Source organism: Amblyomma maculatum, chromosome 6 (assembly GCF_055883805.1).
Source record: "Amblyomma maculatum isolate TAMU_Amacu chromosome 6, ASM5588380v1, whole genome shotgun sequence".
Classification (NCBI taxonomy): domain Eukaryota; kingdom Metazoa; phylum Arthropoda; class Arachnida; order Ixodida; family Ixodidae; genus Amblyomma; species Amblyomma maculatum.
This window is the reverse complement of record NC_139349.1, coordinates 39,277,487-39,296,519: the sequence shown is the minus strand read 5'-3', so window position 1 is coordinate 39,296,519 and position 19,033 is coordinate 39,277,487. Positions and strand designations below refer to the sequence as shown.

Below are 19,033 nucleotides of genomic sequence, written 5' to 3'. Positions count from 1 at the left end.
GGGTAATCTTTCTGGACGCCAGGAATTAATTTCTAACAGGGCCAGACGAGTTGAGGCCTTCGAGGTCTCAACTGCAGCTGTCTTTTCAAAAAGAGAGAGAGAGAAAAAAAATGCAGAAAGGCACATTTCACGTACATAGTCGAAACAAAAAAGTGGAGATCGTACGATCCAGTCGTGCCCCGAAAATACACAAGTATTTTTGCCTGTTACTCAATATTCATCTATACCTTCATGGTTGAAATAACACAGAAGGGAGTGGGCTGAAATAACGGAAATAATGGAAACGTGAAAACAACACTTAAATGATCAGTGGGGTTTCCATTGTAAAGAATCTTAACGGTTAAAGAGAGCAAAATTACGGCAGTGAAGAATGAAAAATCACACAAGCGCTCACTCGCAGCTCAAAGTTTATCAAAAAACAAAACAAAACAAAACAAAAACCGTCATGCAGTATAAATGTCCGTAAAACCGAACAAACGAATAAAACAAAAATAGTGGTAGAAATGGCAAATTTCTTATCTACTTTGTTTCTTCATCATTTTTTGCAGATCTACTTTGTTTTATCTTAAACGTTCAGACTAATTGGTTGTAGTCTCGAACTCCATAGCAACGCATACGTATTAACCCTTCTTAAACTATGACATATAGATTATTATTATATTAATGCAAACGCCCTGATCTGGAGGTTAAGAGCCGTTATGGCACTTGTACGGCTTCAACTAAAAAGAAAAACAAACTTTGAGAGCACTGCAACCTGTAATGATGAAATGTGGGATCCTGCGAGTTGCTTCTGCTGTTTCGACACTAAACACGTCGGCATAATTTTTATTGCGATAACAGTACTGCGCCAGGTTTTGAGCCGTCGCGTGGTCCCGGCGGAGGCCACGTTTGACCTTGAACAGCCGAGGAGGAGGAGGAGGAGGAGGAGAAAAAGAACAAGACTGGTAACTTACATCTCGCGTCATACTTTTAAAGGATGAGCTTAAGTGTCCCCAATAATGTAGCACCTTACACTGATATATGGCGTGATAGGGGAATAATGTAGCAGGCAAAATAAGTTTCCGCCGTTGCTATCGCCATTCAACTAGGGTTAACCAGAGTTAAACCACAACTATATGTTTTTTTTTTTTTTTTTTTTTTTGTTCTGTCACGCTGCTCGATGCACTCGCCAGACACTACGTTTGCGGACCTCACTAACACTCGCCCAGATAGCGTATGTGTGTGGCGTAGGTTAACTGAAGGAGCGGCGTAGATGGAACTTTGTGAAGACAACGATGTTCAGTGTACAGCGTGAGTGTTTTACAATTGAAACTTGATAAAGATGACAATGTTTACTGCACAGTGAGAGAGTGCTGCAGTTTTAAAAGAAGCGTGATAGTAATAATAAGAAGAAAAAACGCGACAGCAAAGTGTTCCCGTGCGTGGACCAGCGAAACTGATCTGTTTGTTCTGGTGCTGTTCCAAAATTCGTTTACAGTAGTGTTTTTTTTTTCTTAAGGGTCAGTTTCTACGAACGAGCTCTACCGACACACTCTGATGACACCACTCTTGAGACAAGAAAGGCGTCCGGTTTAAAAATGAACTCTCAGAGCGAAGCGGATTCAAAATCAAAAATGTCTGGTGTGAAGCGAGTACGGGATGTCGTATACACTATCGCAGCAGCCGAGTGCCCAGAGCGCCCACTGTAACACACTCTGACGCTGTGCATTGCCCATCGTTGTCTCCACCAAATATCGTCTGTGCGAAAAAGCTATCGGTCGTCCTACTCGATTTAACTATGTTAAAACCCTACCATATGTTTCGCGCGATAGCCTATACAACTAGTTCCGGCGAAAAGTCGCCGCCGCTACAGACAGTGGTCGGGAAAAGTAGGGTGGACACTTAAATATAGGATAGACAGCTAATACTCCGCCTTTAAGAGCATTACGAGGCAGTGTTAGTCGTGCCCGTTTTACGTCTTCCCTTGCGGTTCCTTTCTCGCGTACGTACACTTTATTTTAAAATATGATGGACACTTAAGGCGAAGGTAAAGCAATCTCATATTTTGTTTACTGTGTAAACAAATCATATGCCCACGGCGATATGCAACAATACTGCACAATACTGCGGTTGTCTCTGCGTAGAAACATTTCAGAAAACAAAGTGTGATTAAGGCAAATAATAAAAATTCACAGACGATCAGTGAGATTAATGTAACATTTGCAAGAGCGTCAAGTTTGCAGCATGCTACATCATCATGTTATGCTATAGGTAAACAAACTAGAGGTATGCTGTTGGTCCTCTGAATCACCTGTTGTGTAGTATCGATTTTATTTTAGGTTACCTATAGACCACATGGGAAGTTCTGTACTCGTCGACATTTCTTCTAGTTTAAGGTCTTGAGCTCAACAGGATTATGATAGCCTTATGGTAAAAAAATGAACACTCCTATGCGGTCCGATATGCTGGAAAACTATATGAAAACATACAGGAAACATGTAGGAAAACTGGGTTCAACCAGCAATGAAACACAAGAACAACCTAGAGTAAGAGCTCAAGACATGACACGTGACACGGGCGACAGTTACCCATGACCATAACCTGCGCTCTGACGAAGGGCTTTTTTAGAGGACATGTATAAGTATTATGAATGCCGCCGCATGAATGAACCACGCAGCGGCATTGAACACTTCATACCGCTCATACTAATTGCTGCCGGGTGGTACGCGCCGTCATTGAGAGCCCATTTATGAAACAACTAAGAATAATACGGCGGGCCTCATTGAAGCCTTATGCCAATTATTAAAAAGTGGATAACATATTAAATTTGTTTCGAATATATTTAATATAATATTCGATTGATTCTTAAAATTGAATTATATGATATTGAATTCGTAATTATTAATTTTGGATACTTGAGTAGTACATATTCTTACAATAGAAACACGGCAATAAGCATACGACGCTGCTGACGTGATGTTTAGCGACAGGAGTGAAAACCCCCATCAGGCTGCATTGCATACGATGCTCGCTATCCAGGGGAACAGATAAACATGAAATTCAAAGTTGTAGAAATAAATCTCAAATCGGCCGAAGACAACAGCTGACCGATACCTGTTGTCGCAGTTGTCGCCGTTATTAAGCTTTAAATGTCGATTTTTTCGGGAATGGATTACCACACACAGATATACGGATATGTCAAATTACGTCTGGATTAACGACCAGCAAACCGTAGAGATGAAAGCAACAAATGTTAGCTCGCAGAATTGAAAAGTTATTAGCAAACCCTCTGGCAGATGGCATGACATGGCCGGACGCTGATAGGCCGGAAGTGCAACGGCGTGCCGGCGCTCATTTCTCTTTCGCTCGTGGTATTCGCCGGAAGTGAGACGGGTCGGCCGGGTATGTGACGTCACGAGACCAGATATGGCATAGTCGAGTTGGGAGAAGCTGGCATCCACCTTCATATAAATGGGTGAGATGAGGATCGAACAGACGGGATGTTCGCATTCCTGCGTTGGAAGAATCTGTACCTCGACAAATCACTAAAACGCCTCTGGAAGCTTGAATAAAAATGTTTTTGCCTAAAATTAAGTGTTTCGTCTCTTGATTAGTTATAGATTCATTAATATAGTAACCACCGCGTGAATAAAACTGAACCATGCTGAGGTCAGGATGCAATTGTGTGCGTGGCCAAAACTTCAATGGGAAAAAAGTTGTGCCTTCCGTGAACTGTCACCTGTGTGACGTATCTGAAAGCATTAAGCGTTGCTATAATATCGGCGATGACGCGATTTTGTTTTCAGAAACACTGAAAAGACCACTACAAAGAACGACTGCATTTAATTCCTTCCCGTGTACGCTGCCGTACACGGTTCAGTATGGGTCCGTAATCAGGTTACTAAACCTGATACGGACCTTGTGACACGCTTTAACTCAATACTCTAAAGCCCGTGGAACATTGGCACGTTGGAATGCAAATCAAATCTGAACATGTTTTCTCACCCAGAAATAATTTCAGACCAATGATACTCTGTCTAAGAGACATTAACGAGGAACATGAATTTCCATTGAACTGCTTCCCCCTGTTGATGATGCGTATGTCATTGCCGCCCCTTTAGACGTACTTTGAGTCTCTTTCACGCTGGTGCTTCTGCAGCCACTAGCTGACTACTTAGTACATTTTCTGCGTACATATTGTTACGGGGTGTTCCCGAGCGGTAAGGGTCCGAGTTAACTTCAGGAGCACCTCCGGAACACCAGAGCACAGAAACACAACAGATTCAGCCCCGGTGTCGTCGTCGTTCAACCCAGCATCCATAACATCCTCGTTGTCTTCCGACAACTCGGCTATCCATCCTGTGCGTAACAGTGAGTAGTAAATGTCCTATACAAGAAAGAAAAATGTTTTGTGGCGCAATGGATCCGTACACTGCTTTTAAACAATGTGAACTTGAATGCGAATTCCACTTTCCCTCAATGTAACAAGTTTAGCAATTCTCCCCTAAAACTTTTGCCCTTTATCTTTCGGCTTTAGTTTCAAGCTGAATTCCAAGATGCTCCTCGAATTTTAAACCAGGCATTAAAATCTATTTTATTTCGCAAATAAGTTCGCAAATAAGTTCGCAAATAAGTTCGCAAATAAGTTCATTTTCATCATGGTGTATGCTACTCTTTTGATTGCACCCTGTGGTGATTTAAGAGCGAAAATATCATTCTAAAAACCTTTCATTCGTATTTGGAGACGGTACCGCAAGTATGTGTGTTGGACACAGTGCTTTAGACGGAATGGAAATACCCTTGTGTCAATGCGCTCATTCCCGCTTCATACCGTGATCCGCGATCAGCCGCCGTGACTCTCTACCGCGGTGCGCACTAGCTGATTGGTCCCGACGCGGCAGATCTATGTGCTGATGGCTGAAATTATCCAGTATGTGGTGCCATCTATCTAAGTTAAGGGGATCTAGGCATAAGCAGTGGAACGCGTGTTGGCAAATCATGGTAGCAGATTGTGGATCACGAAGAACTAAACCTCTCTAATGCGACGACACGCTCGTACGCGATACGCTCGTGCGAATAATATGGCGTGGAAACATTGAAATGCATTACAGAGCTTTGTATCACGGGCGCAATGGTTTGGTGACCTTTCTGCCGAGGAAACCTTGCAAAGCGATGTCACGAGAAGGCTGATGACTTAAGCGACAATGTGGACCCCAGTTCACCGCGATGGTGAGAAAAACATGCTGAAGCAACCCCCATTAATGTTCTTGAAGGTTATTTCAGGCAAGGAACTGTGAGACGTAGCTTGCAGCGGCGATAGGCAACCATCCGAGAGAGTACGCAAGCATCAGTTTATTGGGAGAAGATACTCGGCGTATTGTGTTGGAGGATGGCTGCTCGAAGTCGTCGTGTCGTTGTCGTCGTAGACGTAGTAGTACTCGAACACCTCCTCGTACCTGCGATAAGAGACAGAATGCATGCACGATACGAATAAATATTTGGCGAAAAACAAGCGCCTACATAAAGTAATGGTTAGCTTCTAATCTAGATGGAACATGTTAGGAACAACATACGTCTACTGCAAATCTGACAGAAGAGGGAAATATACTAAAGTGATCTCACGCATAAAGACACTTATCTAGCCATGACACCCGAAGAGAATATAGTTTGCTCGTGCATGCTAGTACAAACTAGACGACATTTTAAATAGTTGTCATGAGTTATCAGTGTATAACGGATGAGAAAAGGATTAACCATCACCCAGGTTATCAAAGCAAAACCGATCAAAACCTACACGGAGAGTGACGAAATCATGTTAATTACACAGTACTGCAGCGAGAGCAAGGAAGAATGGAAAGGCATAGGAAGGATTTCGAGTGCATAACATTAAATGGAAACTTGAGTGCCAGTTAATAATGTACATACTACAACTTTTTTTGAAACCTCGGGAGCAGGATTCTGGTCACACACGGCAATACGAGATCTATTGTCAAGCCATCGCTTATTGTGAAAAAATGAAAAGAAAAGTCACGAGGCTCCTCTACCCTCCTGTTATCCCTTTTTTTCCTTGAGCAAGGACAACATGAACTGAATGAGCACTGCCTGTCTGAACAGATGTCTTCAATTTGCTGTGTGAAAAAAACAAAGTTAACTGTGCTATGTCTTACCAAACACCCAGCAGAGTTTCAATGAAAACATATACTCCACGTGTTGCCAGCGTAGAGCAGTATTTGCGACAGTGTATTGAGAATTCGTCTATGGGGAATCTAGAACCATTAAAAAGCTGCATTGGTTGCGTTATCCTTCAGCTGCAATAAGGACATTCCAGCTAGAGTGCCATGAATACATTTTGAGTGTTCATTCAATGCATATAATACTGGCAACTACCGCTAGAAAATGCACGACAAAGAAGCAATTCGCGCTGCGCAGAACGTTGCAAAAGTTCCATTGAGACGTTGGGAAACAATAAAAGAACCAGAAAGGCAAACAAGCAGGGCTTTCATCGACGCTATCGTCCACCTGTTCCATTTACGAAGCACGCTGCTAACACGGGGCAACGCCCAATCAACAGCCTTTGGAGCCGTGCGTTGTCTCTAGCGGCGAAGTATATCGTAGATCGGCGCGCATATTCACGTAAGCACGCGTATACGATGCCTCCAGCGGTGTCTCCGACGACGCGGCGATGCGGCTCCCGCACCCGCGGACCGGACGGGGCCCGAAGCAGCTCAAGGCCAGCCGTCTGACCCAGTGCCGGCAGGCAGCAGGCTAGACAGTAGATAATCGAGTTCCTCTGCCCGTGCGCCGACCCACACTGTCCTTACCTCTGCATACGCAGCGGTTAGCTAGTGGTAGAGCCAGTGTGCTCACACAGCATTCTCAAGTGCAGGTTGATTGCCTTGACAGATTATACAGATGGATAACAAAGAAGGACCTCAGAATATCGATTATATTATCAGTTACTCAAGTCTGCTTCTTCCTTTCAGGCCTCTCGTGGTATATAGCACTATAGCACTATTTGTATAGCGACTGCGAAACGCGAGACTCAGTTTTAAGGAGGAACCTATAGTATCAAGTAGCTATATTTTGCCATACAACCTAACGAAGAGGTAAAGTTCAAGTTACCTGCAAAACGCTTCTAGCCTTACTACAAGAACGAAGCAATCCAGCAGCATGAGAGTATATAGACGACTATGCACTCGTGGAGCAATGAAAGATGCATGCACGTTTGGCACTTTATAATCTTGCGATACCTTACATACGACCAAAAAAATATATATATATCACGAAACACGTGGTTGAAACAGCAGAGGCGTAAAGAAACAAAGATGTAGCAACATAATCGGCAGTAATAAAAGAAATGGTTTCGCACTACTGCACCTAAGCAGATTTATTTGCATTCCTGGAGTATTTTCCTATAATAGTCACATTCTGACTGGAGGACGCGCATACGTAAGCATACGTAAACAGGCAAGGCACCAACTTTGCTTCAATGAGCATTCAACAGCCTGCATTCAACTCGCAAAAAAAAAAACAAAAAAAAAAAACAAAAAAAACAAAAAAAAAAAATCATATTTGTGACTGCTGTCACTGGGCCCAGAAGCTTTCAAAAACATGCTCTAGATCCGATGGAACCAGCAGCAGTGGCCCTTGTGCCCCCATATCGAACTAGGCTGGGTACAAAAATGATCGTTTATTTCGAGATTGGTGTACGTTAACATTGTCGAAATTGATCCGTAGTTCTCCGCTATGACGTGCATAGCACACCCTCTCTCAGCTCTGAAATGCATAACTTTACTGGAAATAATTTCAGGAAGCTATAAGAAACCTTACTTCGTAATTGCTATCAGAGTTTTGCATTGTTTATAAGAGGTGAAGTCAAAAGGTCGACACTTTTCGTGCCACAATTTATTCCCACTTATGGAGGTGTGCTACCGTGTGTTCTATATACTACGCGCGTTGTTTTTTCTTCCGCTTTGCATTTCATGCTCTTTATTCCAATAATCAACACAAGACAACATTCCTGTCAATGTAAACAGTATGAATAAATAAAAAATAAAAGTTTTACTTGCACTCCGAGACTGTTCGCTCCTTTAAATGCTATATATATATATATATATATATATATATATATATCGAAAAGGAATGACAGGCTCGTTATGATACACGAAGGAAAAACCAAAAGTCGTCCAGCGGAGTAAAACGTTGTTGATTTTTTATATTAATTTTTGCAGTTGGCTTGAACTAGTACTATAATAATTCTAAGGAGAATTATAGTTAAATATAAAGCAGAAAGAAAAACAAAGCGCCGATGGTGCGTCGTTTTATATCTATCTAAAGCGCTATTTCCTTCAAACCGGGCTACAAGCGCACGTATTTCTTCCACAGCTAATGGACCAAGTGCATTGAAAAAAAAAAAAAGAAAACAACAAAGGACACTATTTAGAACTATGTACATGCTGTACGCGTACCTTTGTTTAAGTTTATTATGGTTGCAGTGTAGATATATTTCACTTACCCTTGTATATATGAATCACTGCATGTATTTTTCTTTTATTGCGAAAACATGCAGAATGTTCATGGTACCACTCAGTGGTCTGTGGCTGTCGAAACTATTTACATACAATATGGCGAAACATTGTGGGGGCTTGCCTGAAGGTTTCGTAATATATAAACCTCTTTTTAATTGTAACTAGAGAACTCTCGTTTCTTTCCAGGGATAAATAACTTATGCAAAACTGTCAGCACGGCGCAAGACATGTCTTCGCAGGCAATTACAATTAGGAATTAGGGGCGTTTATCTTCCTTTCTGTCGTGTGTAAGCTTGTAAACTAGAAATGCGAATGGAACAAAGCACGTGAAAACGTCATCTTACCGTGCGAACACTGTTGGCGTAATATCCGTATTCAAGGCGAAGTCGGGCAATTAGGGTCAATCACTGCGTTCCTTAGCTCGCAGAGCAGCACGCATCAGCAACGGCTTAAAACAAGTGCGTTTCTACGGGCTTCCGTGGAACCCACGTCGTAGCGCAGTGCGCGTGCTCGCGACACTGCTGGAGCTTCACGCGTACAAGCAGGCCTGCCGCATGCAGGCCACGAGTATATTTCGCCAGAGTTTGCGAGCGCTGCCTCCGCCTTCAGCGGACGTCCTTGACGTGTCGGGGCAAAGTACGAGTAGCGTTTTTGTGATCTGATCGGGCTGGCGCAACGCGGCCTCATTAAGACCATGCGCAGCACAAGTGCGGGGATTTGCTTTCCAAGGCTTCAGCGCGTCCCTGTTCGACACGCGACATTTCGTCCGTTGTATAGAAGTGAGGCTTGTTGAGCTATTTCGCGTTTGGCTTGTCGTTGAGCTTGTCTCAACTCTGTGTGTGGGTTGGCTTTCTTGCTCTGCTTCGTTTTCGCACTGTTAAACTGGTCGGCAATGAGACACCCTTTGAATTACGCAATGTAAGCATAACACACGCTTATTTTATAAAGTTATAGGGCGGGTTATGACGAACTCCGAACTGGACGGACAGCTGCGGATCTATTTCGGTCATTATTTCGGACTACCCTTTCGCAACAACAACAAAATCATATTAACGCGTACGTCTTCGTACAGGAAACGCTCACTAAAGCAACGAGTGCTCCTGAAATTTAAGACAAATAGCATTTGCTTTCACTCTTTACTACGAAAGTCGACGGCTCGTTCGCGATATGGGACATGTGAAAATGCGATGAACTGTGTAGTAGTAGAGGCGCTAGCAGGAGCGGAGCACACAGAGCCTTTCCCGAAACACTTGACACCAAGGTGCTGTGCGAGCGGAGTTATTCCCTTTCAATACCCCAAACGGTTGCACACATCACATGACAAAAAGCGGGGAAGGGGGGGGGGGGTAGGGAGAGAGAGATTGGCAACCTCCGTCCGAACTCCACGTTCGGTGGCACAGAGGTACTATTTCAGCGCGTTGGAGGGCTGAACAAATCCTCGTTCTAGCTTCATACCTGGATTCTCCCGATGACACTTGCCCCTGGTAAGCCTACACCCACCACATAGGTGGCATGGTTGACCAAAGCTTCGAGGGAGCAGGCAGCCTGTGAAAACAACAGAAGCCTGGTCACTCTACTTACTCGTTGAGGTTCACTGAAGAGTTGAACGTTCCGTTGTTCGTGGAGCCGCTATCCGACACCATGAGTGGTGGCGGCGGCGTTGTAGTGCTGGCGATGGTGGTAACCTTGGTGGTGGTGGTGGTGACCTTAGGGGTAGTGGTGGTCACCGGTTCCGGGGCGGCGGTGGGTGCTGCCACCGTGTCCGGCGGCTCCCATGGGGCCAGCGAAGCTAAGTCGGCCGCCAAGTCTTCCATCGTCTCCACTGTGGTGGCAGCGGTCGTGGCGGTCGTGCGCCGCTTGGACCTCTTGGTATGGCCCGAGTGCGGCGAGTGGCGGCGACGTCCTCCGCGGGGGCCGCTGGCAGCCACAGCTTGGGACTCTTCTGGCCACTGGGTGGCCGCCAGGTCCCCGCGCGTGGACGAGGGCAGCGAGGCCGGCACCTTGAGCAAGGAACCTGAGCGATGGACACGGTTAATAGGGCGGGCGAAAACGCTTGGTCCAGAAGACATTTATAAGAAATGTTCTGTAACAATCTTATTTTTTTTTTGCATAATGGATCGCTTTCAACCGAGTATTTACCGAGTATTTTGTCGAACCACTTGTTGCGCATATAACTATACTATTGCTTATGACGACAGGCTTGATAGCCATCAAGAGTTACTATTCGCTGTCTCGTGCCAATCTTAGATAAGATAATTGTGAATGAGCCGAAAGACTAGACGAATTTTATCCGAGGGCTCTGGTCTCGGGCGTAATAAGTTACCGGTAGTGTGTTTATTGTATAACTCGTGATTAGTTTCGCAAGAATAATTTTTTGTCGAGAGAACGATATATCATCGTCCAATATTTTTTTTTATTTTTGTAGAAATTTTGTGTGACATTAACATAAACCTAACATCCCGCGGTTAAATTAAAATCATTTTAGCTTCACGTGCACTAATATCATACCAACTAAAATGAGCATGAAAGGTCGCGGCTCATGCATTGTTTGAGGCCTTACATGCCGCCGTTACCATTCATAAAATCTCACACTATTTTACCCTACTCTTTTGTCGAGGGTAGTCGTCCAAATTAAAATTTAATCCTTGCTAGATTAAAAATAAATTTATTTAATCTACCAGCTTGATTCCCCAGATATCACACAAATCTCTCTATATATTTTTTTGTAAATTTCGTGCGTTACTTCTCCAGTGAACAATTGGAAGCCTCGAGTAAACACACTGTTAACTTATAGTCCAAAAATGAACATTGCCATGTTCATGAATGAAGAAAAGACGATCCCAAACCTGGCTTGCTCTTGTGGATACTGTGGGCTTGGCCCACGGTCTTGCTGCCGAACACTGCAACCACACCGACGGAGGAGGGCAAGGTTCAGGACAGCAACCACTAGGCATGTATCGCAGTGAGGCACACAGTTCGCTTCACGGACAGGCGACGGCTTTTGCAATGCGTGTCTCCGACAGGCATCAGAGCATCTCAGGTCATAACATCTTTGACAACCATAGCTTCAGAAAAACATCCAAAAAGTCGGTATCAAAGGACAAGAACTGCAATGAAAAAGATCCACTCATGCTGCTGAATAAAAACAAATGTTTCCTAGTATGAAAGAGGGTAATATGGGATCCTATTATTTTTTTTCGTGTTATATCAATGAATAAAGCTGCTCAACACACCTCATATCATCAAGACCTGTCAGTAAGAACGATGGAGGAGACGAGGATAGCGTGCAATGGAATTATAATAATCAAATTTACTGGCCCTGGAGCTCAACTGAGGAGCTTACTCGCATTTGAGGTAAATTTTGCAGCTCTAAGTAGAAATAAATATGCTAATTCCGCTTCGCCTAATTAAGTTCCCTTTTTATATGAGTGAGGCGAGTTCATTCTCCACCATGCTTGGCTTCAGCCGTTAACGAAGAGAGAAAAATAGTGTTGAAACAGCAGAACAGGATACTTGTACAATAAAAGTCAAAGCTCCGCGCCGTCCAGATAAAATCTGTTAGGATCGTAATATTTAGATTAAGCGCATTACCGCGGGCTTGGCTAATCATCGCGTAAGTGTACGACACATTGACTAAAGTTCCCATCAATTTTTGAACGATTCCTACAGTCTAGAAGCATTGAGAATTCGGCTTGTTATTGGGCCTATGCAACTACGGCCGACAAATATATAATTGCTTTAATATAATTACACTCATTCCGACAATCTGGTGCAGCCAAGGGCCTATGTTAAAGATACGCGAGGGCTGTTTTGCACTCACAGGTTTGCTACCCAAATGGGCTAGGATAGAAATAGAAGTTCAGCTCACTCGACTTGGATGCGAAGGTGTAAGAGAAGGCGCAAAGCGCCATGCTGCCCAACAGGAGGGCATAGTAGGTCAGCGGCACGCCCATGATGCGAGTATGGCGCATCCTGTGAACAAAAGGAACAATACTCGAATTCCTCCTCCTCCAGCGCTATTATGAGTGCGTCTCGTTGGCAACAAGAACCGATGAGGCGCTACTCGGTGTCAAATACTCCTATGCAAGAACGCAGACACCGAAAGCTGAACCATGAAACGGCATCGAGTGTTCCCGGGTTGACAAGGAAAATAACAATCATACAAAATACACCGTAATAACGTTTTTTCTTTTTTTTTTTCTGATCCTGCTCGTATTGAGCCTCGAAAGCTACGAGCAGACTTTCGACTGTCCAGTTCAATTCATTTTTAGATATTCCACGTCCATTGTTGCGCCTACTTGTAACGGAGTGTTATATCTGCTTTTCACATTGGTCGACGACCTGAAGCGCTCCAGACAGAATGTCCACAAGGTCTCCTGAGACTTAGGTGCTCTAAAAATAACCACCTCTCCTACTGCGGCCACAAAGGTGTAGCACTATGGCCGGTCACCGAGAAGCTTAGTTTGTGTGCAGCTTATGCTTAATATATATGTATATATATACCGGGTGTCCCAGCTAACTTGAACCAAGGGATACAAAATAATACATTTGAGGTAGGTCAGTGAAACCAATTGCATTCAACTGCCAGCCTGCTTGCGCACTACAGGTAATTTTTTGTTTTGCAATGACTTAATTAGCTAATTATGTTAATTTTTCTAATTTAATAAATATCGACCTTAGACCAAACATGTGAATTGGAAACTTGTAGAGCACCTTCCGAAACCCCTATTCCATTAATTGCGATAAAGAAAGTCTCACGTGTATCTTTTTTTCTGGGCTCAAAAGAAAGCCCGCGAAATACAAATAATACCACGTGACTAGCGCATTTGTGCGCCGCGATTGTGGTGCTTATATATATATATATATATATATATATATATATATATATATATATATATATATATATATATATATATATATATATGAGATGGCCTGTTTGTAAATTTTTAACAGCCATACATCCTCCTTTGGAGAATGCTTTGAACATGAACTGTCTTCTGTTAGCTTCCGGGCAATATTAAAACCACTGTTACCAGCAGGGAAGTAACACTCCGTTCCCTAAACATTTTAAAGAAAGCGAATTACTAAACTGTAATAGTCGAGTGATCGATCGTGCAGTCCATGGTTCTTACGTTGTCAAGGACTTGGCCGAGCTGTGGCTGGAGCCCGATTCCAAGCTGCCGGCCTGTGAATCCCTGGAGCGCCTCTGTAAACAAGAGGACAGTGTATGACACCTCAAAGCCCAGTGAAGGGTTCTTATTTATTTCTCCCTGACTTCCCTTGCTTTCAGGTTCCCATGCGTCTCAAATGCACAAACGTCGAGGACAGCCTCCCGGCTATACGCAAAGCCTCTGGAAATGCGAAATGTTCGTGTGTTGGCCACTTTCCATTAACAGCTTCCTTTGACGCTAACTCGCGTGATGCGCAGCGGAATTTGAACCTATTTGGTGTTCTTTTCCTTATGAATCACCAAAAAACAAATATGACCATCTAGAAAGAAGGCATTGCACATGCAGTATCGAGGGACTGAAGGATGGAGCCCGCAATTTATTCAGCATCATTGTACTCTGAGTCAGTTTGATGGCAGTTTGATGTGTACCTCTTAGATCCTCACTACGACAGCCACGAAAGACTGACGGTAGTTCATCTTTAGTATCATCGCTTTGAGGGCCGTTGGCATACCTTCAGCGGGCGTCTTCCGCCGGAGTTGGCAGCCTCGCCACCGGCCTCATCTCCTACCTCCAGCGAGGACTGGGACGTCAGCGTGGGCATGTAGATGCTGTATAGTTGCCTGCCGTGCCCAGACACCTGCACCGACGGCACTGTCTGCAGTGCGAAGAGAGGTGCACATGGTAAAAGAAATAGGCCCTACAAAAATATTTGTTTACTTATAGAGCCCCGGGAGGGAACATGATATAGTGCAGGCGTCTCCCTCTGTGATGCAGTTTTTTTCCTTTTGCGCTATTCCTATAGTGATTCCACTGAGTATTGAGATTATTATGTTAGGCTGCATATTTCAACGTTATTGCATTGTGTCTATACTGTGACCACTAATACTGTTTTCTTTTCTGTCCTGTCTTACCACATTACGTAATGTAAGGTCCTTCATTCAAGCGTAGACAATAAAGAAAGAACAAGGAGGCTTATCTGACTTGGCAGAAATCATACATTCCGAGGTGACCCAAGAGGAAATAATCAGTGCATATAGGGCCTTTACGCCTAGTGAGCTTCATTATTTTTTGTAGATGCATATCATTGAAACCCGTGCAGGAATAAGTTCCCGTTTTACGCTATGAATGTGAACACGGCAACCTCGTCATGAGAATTCAAGCGATGAAGGATGATTTCATGCATCAATTCAATATTGTGATGTGAACGGAACTCTTTCGGACCGAGTAAACGAAGGCGGGGGACGGTGACGAAGTCTGTCCATGCGTCTTGAACTCGTTTATTCACATAAATGAAACATTTGATGAGGCTTATATAGGTTCGTGCACACCGCTTCGTCCCTTGCATCAAGAGAGCCAGAAGAATATCCCATCCTCGATTATTGATTAAAGAGAATGCTGCTTTACAGCACCAAGGTACGACGAGAGCGTGCCGCTCTCACGTCGCACTCTCCTCTGTAATACATATGGGCCGCACTGTGCAAACCTCAAAGAGGCTGCTGTGAGTGTTTGAGTTGAAGAGAAATAAAAGTAGTTTATATTATGGGTCGTGCCATTTATAAGGTATAAATCGCACAGAAAACTGCCGCCATAATTTACAATGCCAACAAAAATGGCGGCCTTTCCTTGTGTTTTGAACGACAAGGTTTAAACAGCTCCAACTTCCTGAAAGAGAACTAAGTGTTTTGTTGTAACTGCGATTAAAAATAATTTTTGATGATGGTCATCAAAGAAAGCGGCACACACATTCCGTTGACGCTGTAATGGAGTGCAAACTATCGAAATTATTCGCACGTAGAAAAGGTGGCGCAATCGACATCGTCGTCTATGAGCTAGAATAGGTATGAGGCGCACCAAAGGGGAGAATGTTGGATTAATTTAAACCTGCTAGGGTCATAATTAAACCGCACTGAAAACGGACAGCCCATGGTCGTTTCACAAAGCTGTCTTATTAGCATGTCATCGTCGCTCCGCATGTCCAGCTCCCCCGGCTTAAGACCAAGGTGAATTCAAAAGACGGCTACAGGAACAGTAGCGGACAACAGCGTATCGGTTACCCGGGTTGGGGGAAAAAGAAGGAGGTCTGTGAAAATTATTGAAGCACGAGAAGAGTGGTATGCTCTATCCTTTGAATGGATGCCAGCTGACCTGACTGCTGAGGAAACACAGAAATAAAAAATTTGTTTTCGAACCGACACGTCGTATATTTTTGTCCATGACTATATATGTAAGAAGTTAAGCCGCCTCAGGGGCACTGATACGAGAACTAACTAGGGTGACCTAATTTAGAACAGATACCAACCCCGCCAGTGATACAGAGAACACATATCCCCGCATTATAAAATTTATCGGCTACTGCAGTTAGCTATATGTATCAATGACAGTTAAGTGGCAGTGGCTATCCTACGGGACGCCATCTTTGTGCTCGTCAATTCGCCAGGCTAGCGAGTATCACTCGTTTTTATAATAAGAGTATATCAAGTTGCTTTTTCTTTTTTTGTTTGTGTTTCACCCCCGTCTAAATGACCCAACGTGGCCGCACTTCGTGTGAGCTAGACTAAGTTGCCTTAAATGCTACACAAGCTTCCCTACGCGCACGTACTCAACAACCTGGTACACAAGCAGCGAAGCTATGATGTGCACTTGCCTCTGCAGAAGAAGGCTCCTGCGTCCGAGATCTTCCGGAAGCCTCTAGGCCCGGTAAGAAGCGCAGAAACTGCGCCGCAAACAGCTCGGGCAGCTGCTCCGAAGGGCTCTGAGGTCTCCGCAGTAGATCCTTGCGGGAGCGTCGCGGGGTCTCCTCCATCCTGTCGTAGTCCATCGTCGGCTACCCGGGCGTTAACGGGGCCAAACTCCTGCGTCGAACGAGATTCTAACACTGGGCGATCGCCTCGTGACCGCGCACGCCGTCGCAGGAGGCCGCCGCGCGCTTCGCCGCTCGCGCAGCGCACACCTTTTTATTGCTTTTGCTTCTTCGTGTTACATATTCACGAGTTTTCGTGCGAGTACAATATCGTTTGGTTTCTTTTACCGTATCTAACTGCGCACGCGAAATTTATACTTATACGCTTTGGTTTGCGTCACCTGTCCGAAAAGCTCTTAGACAGTTTACGATTTCTTTTATATATTATTTATTCATTATTTTCAATACTGACAGCCCCCTTAACGGGCCCTATATGGTACACATACAGAACATTTATATTGACGCTGGAAACACATCAGAATATACAAGGGAAGTTGACATGGCAGCCAAAACAACGAGTACAAATAAATCGAAACACACTAAGTGGTTTAAATACCTTATTGAATTCAAAAGATGGACAAGTGGGCATAAATGAATATAGCATATAAATACAGTGGTAAATAGGCTATAACTAAGGAGTGTTCAAGCACACCTGAGAGTGTATTACCTGTATATAGGTAACAAGAGGGATCCAAATGCGCGCAGTACAAGAGAAGGTACGCATCGTGATAAAAATACATAAATTAATGTGGATCACTCGAACCAAGAAGTTAACTGAGGGTGCCGTAAGGTCAAATGCACCGCATAAACAGCGAAAAAAAAAAAAAAAGAAACATGACTTTAGTATCCATTACGAATAAACATTCCCAGAGTGCGAATAGAGGATGATGAGTGATAGCACAATGAACTGATCTCAGTTGCAGGGGAGACCATGCACATATTGACTTGCAGTTGTCTCGCAAAGAGGCGACATGTAACACATACGGCGCGTGTCCTCCACACACACCTGTATTATGCATGTTGAAACCATTGGTCACCTTACTGCCTCCTGTCTATAATTGCTCCACGTTTCTTCTCAATAAAGTATTTTATCGGTCACTCTCTCTCCCCCCCCCCCCCCCCCCCCCTCAGACTCACTGACCTTGAATGACAGTTAAATTCGGTTCAAATATTCACCTCGATCCTTGTGTTGTGAACGTTGTTAAAGTCGTCGCAAGAAGAGTCAAGGTGTCTATCTTATTATATTCGTCACGAAAAAATTACGTCTGAAATGTAATCCTCTGATAGCTTAACTTCATTAATGGTTACGCACATACTCGTATATTCGTGATGTTCCGGCCGATACGGAGAAATGAAAATATATGTACAATATTTATAAATGCAGTTAAACATCACCGTAATTTCCTTGCACCACTCACAATCTCCTTAGACAGCATACCCTTCTTAGTACGCCACTAGCCTTTGTTAGGTTCAAAGCGGTTCAAATTGAGTGCCTATTTCAACCACTGTACTTCTTGATGCAGACTGCAGACATCGCCAGACAGCCCTTCAGTACTCTCACTAGAAACCCTCAATATTCCCCGCGCACCCTGCATAAGCTGCTGTAGCAGTCGAGATCACTGTCTAAAGACGATCCACAGAGACAATGCCAACAGCAAAGCTCTGCGCACGCAAGACGCATGCCCTTTGCTCAGTGAGACCAACGGGCTCGGGTAACTGCGCTTTCGCGGGAGCATTTCCAGAAAGTCTCCAAAGAGGAGAGAGCAGCAGGCCTTACATAAGCCGACCCAGACGACACGGTTGCCCGAAAGAGAAGGCGGCCTGGCGGTCGACCGCGCACAATGCCAATTACCGCTGGGAACACGGAAACGGTCATTTGCGAATTTTCGCAAACCGCTTCGTCTTCTCCGGTGCTCGGCGAGCACTTCCCGGACGTGCGCATGTCCTACACGTGCTGCGCGACTGTCTGCCTTCCTTCCGGTCCCAAATTACCAATACGGCACGAGAGGCCCCGAGTATCAGCACGCACGCCCCGCGAAAGGTACCAAACGGCGGTACAGCGTGAACTACTGCCTCGGGGAGAGATGGAGGGGGAGCGCGCCTTTAAATTCGCACCGTCGCTCGTTTGCAAGAGCGTAGCGCGCACACACACAGACACACATCTAGAAAGTCTCACGTATACGCAAACACTCATACAAAAATACTGCGCAAGAAACCACACAAACACAAACGTATGGCGGTCCAATACTATAGAACAAGCATGTATTTCACGCAGAATCAAGCTCATGGGCCTCTCAGCGCCCTAGATTGTTGTCCGGGCTAACGGATTTGGGCAAGGAGGTGAGAGGTCATCACTTTCTCTCCTCTTCCTCACCTCCACCTATGGAAGAGCACAGAGCCCATAGTCGCGTGCCACGTGTCTCCCATATACAAGAGTGCCGTTATAGATACAAGCGTGGCCGCTGCTGAGGGGAAGCCGATACCGAATCAAGAGAACGGGCTTCGCGGGCCAGCGTTCGTTCGTGACGGTCCCTGAATGCGCTTAGGGGCCCAGGGTTAGGGTGCAACCAGTTCTGCCTTCGTCTTATAGAAGACCGCACGCTCTTCTTCCCTTG

At 44.5% G+C, this 19,033-nt stretch overlaps 1 protein-coding gene across 1 annotated transcript; it reads right to left on the bottom strand.

Annotated features, from left to right (window-relative positions):
* Window positions 1-5,265: 5,265 nt before the first annotated feature.
* LOC146185585 (uncharacterized) lies at window positions 5,266-16,496 on the bottom strand. Its single transcript, XM_084607868.1, has 7 exons — window positions 16,319-16,496; window positions 14,190-14,329; window positions 13,640-13,713; window positions 12,376-12,479; window positions 11,354-11,407; window positions 10,089-10,521; window positions 5,266-5,435 (listed from the first exon to the last, which is right to left on the bottom strand). The coding sequence occupies exons 1-7, from the start codon at window positions 16,494-16,496 to the stop codon at window positions 5,327-5,329; spliced, it is 1,092 nt and encodes a 363-aa protein (XP_084463994.1). The 3' UTR covers window positions 5,266-5,326.
* Window positions 16,497-19,033: the final 2,537 nt, after the last annotated feature.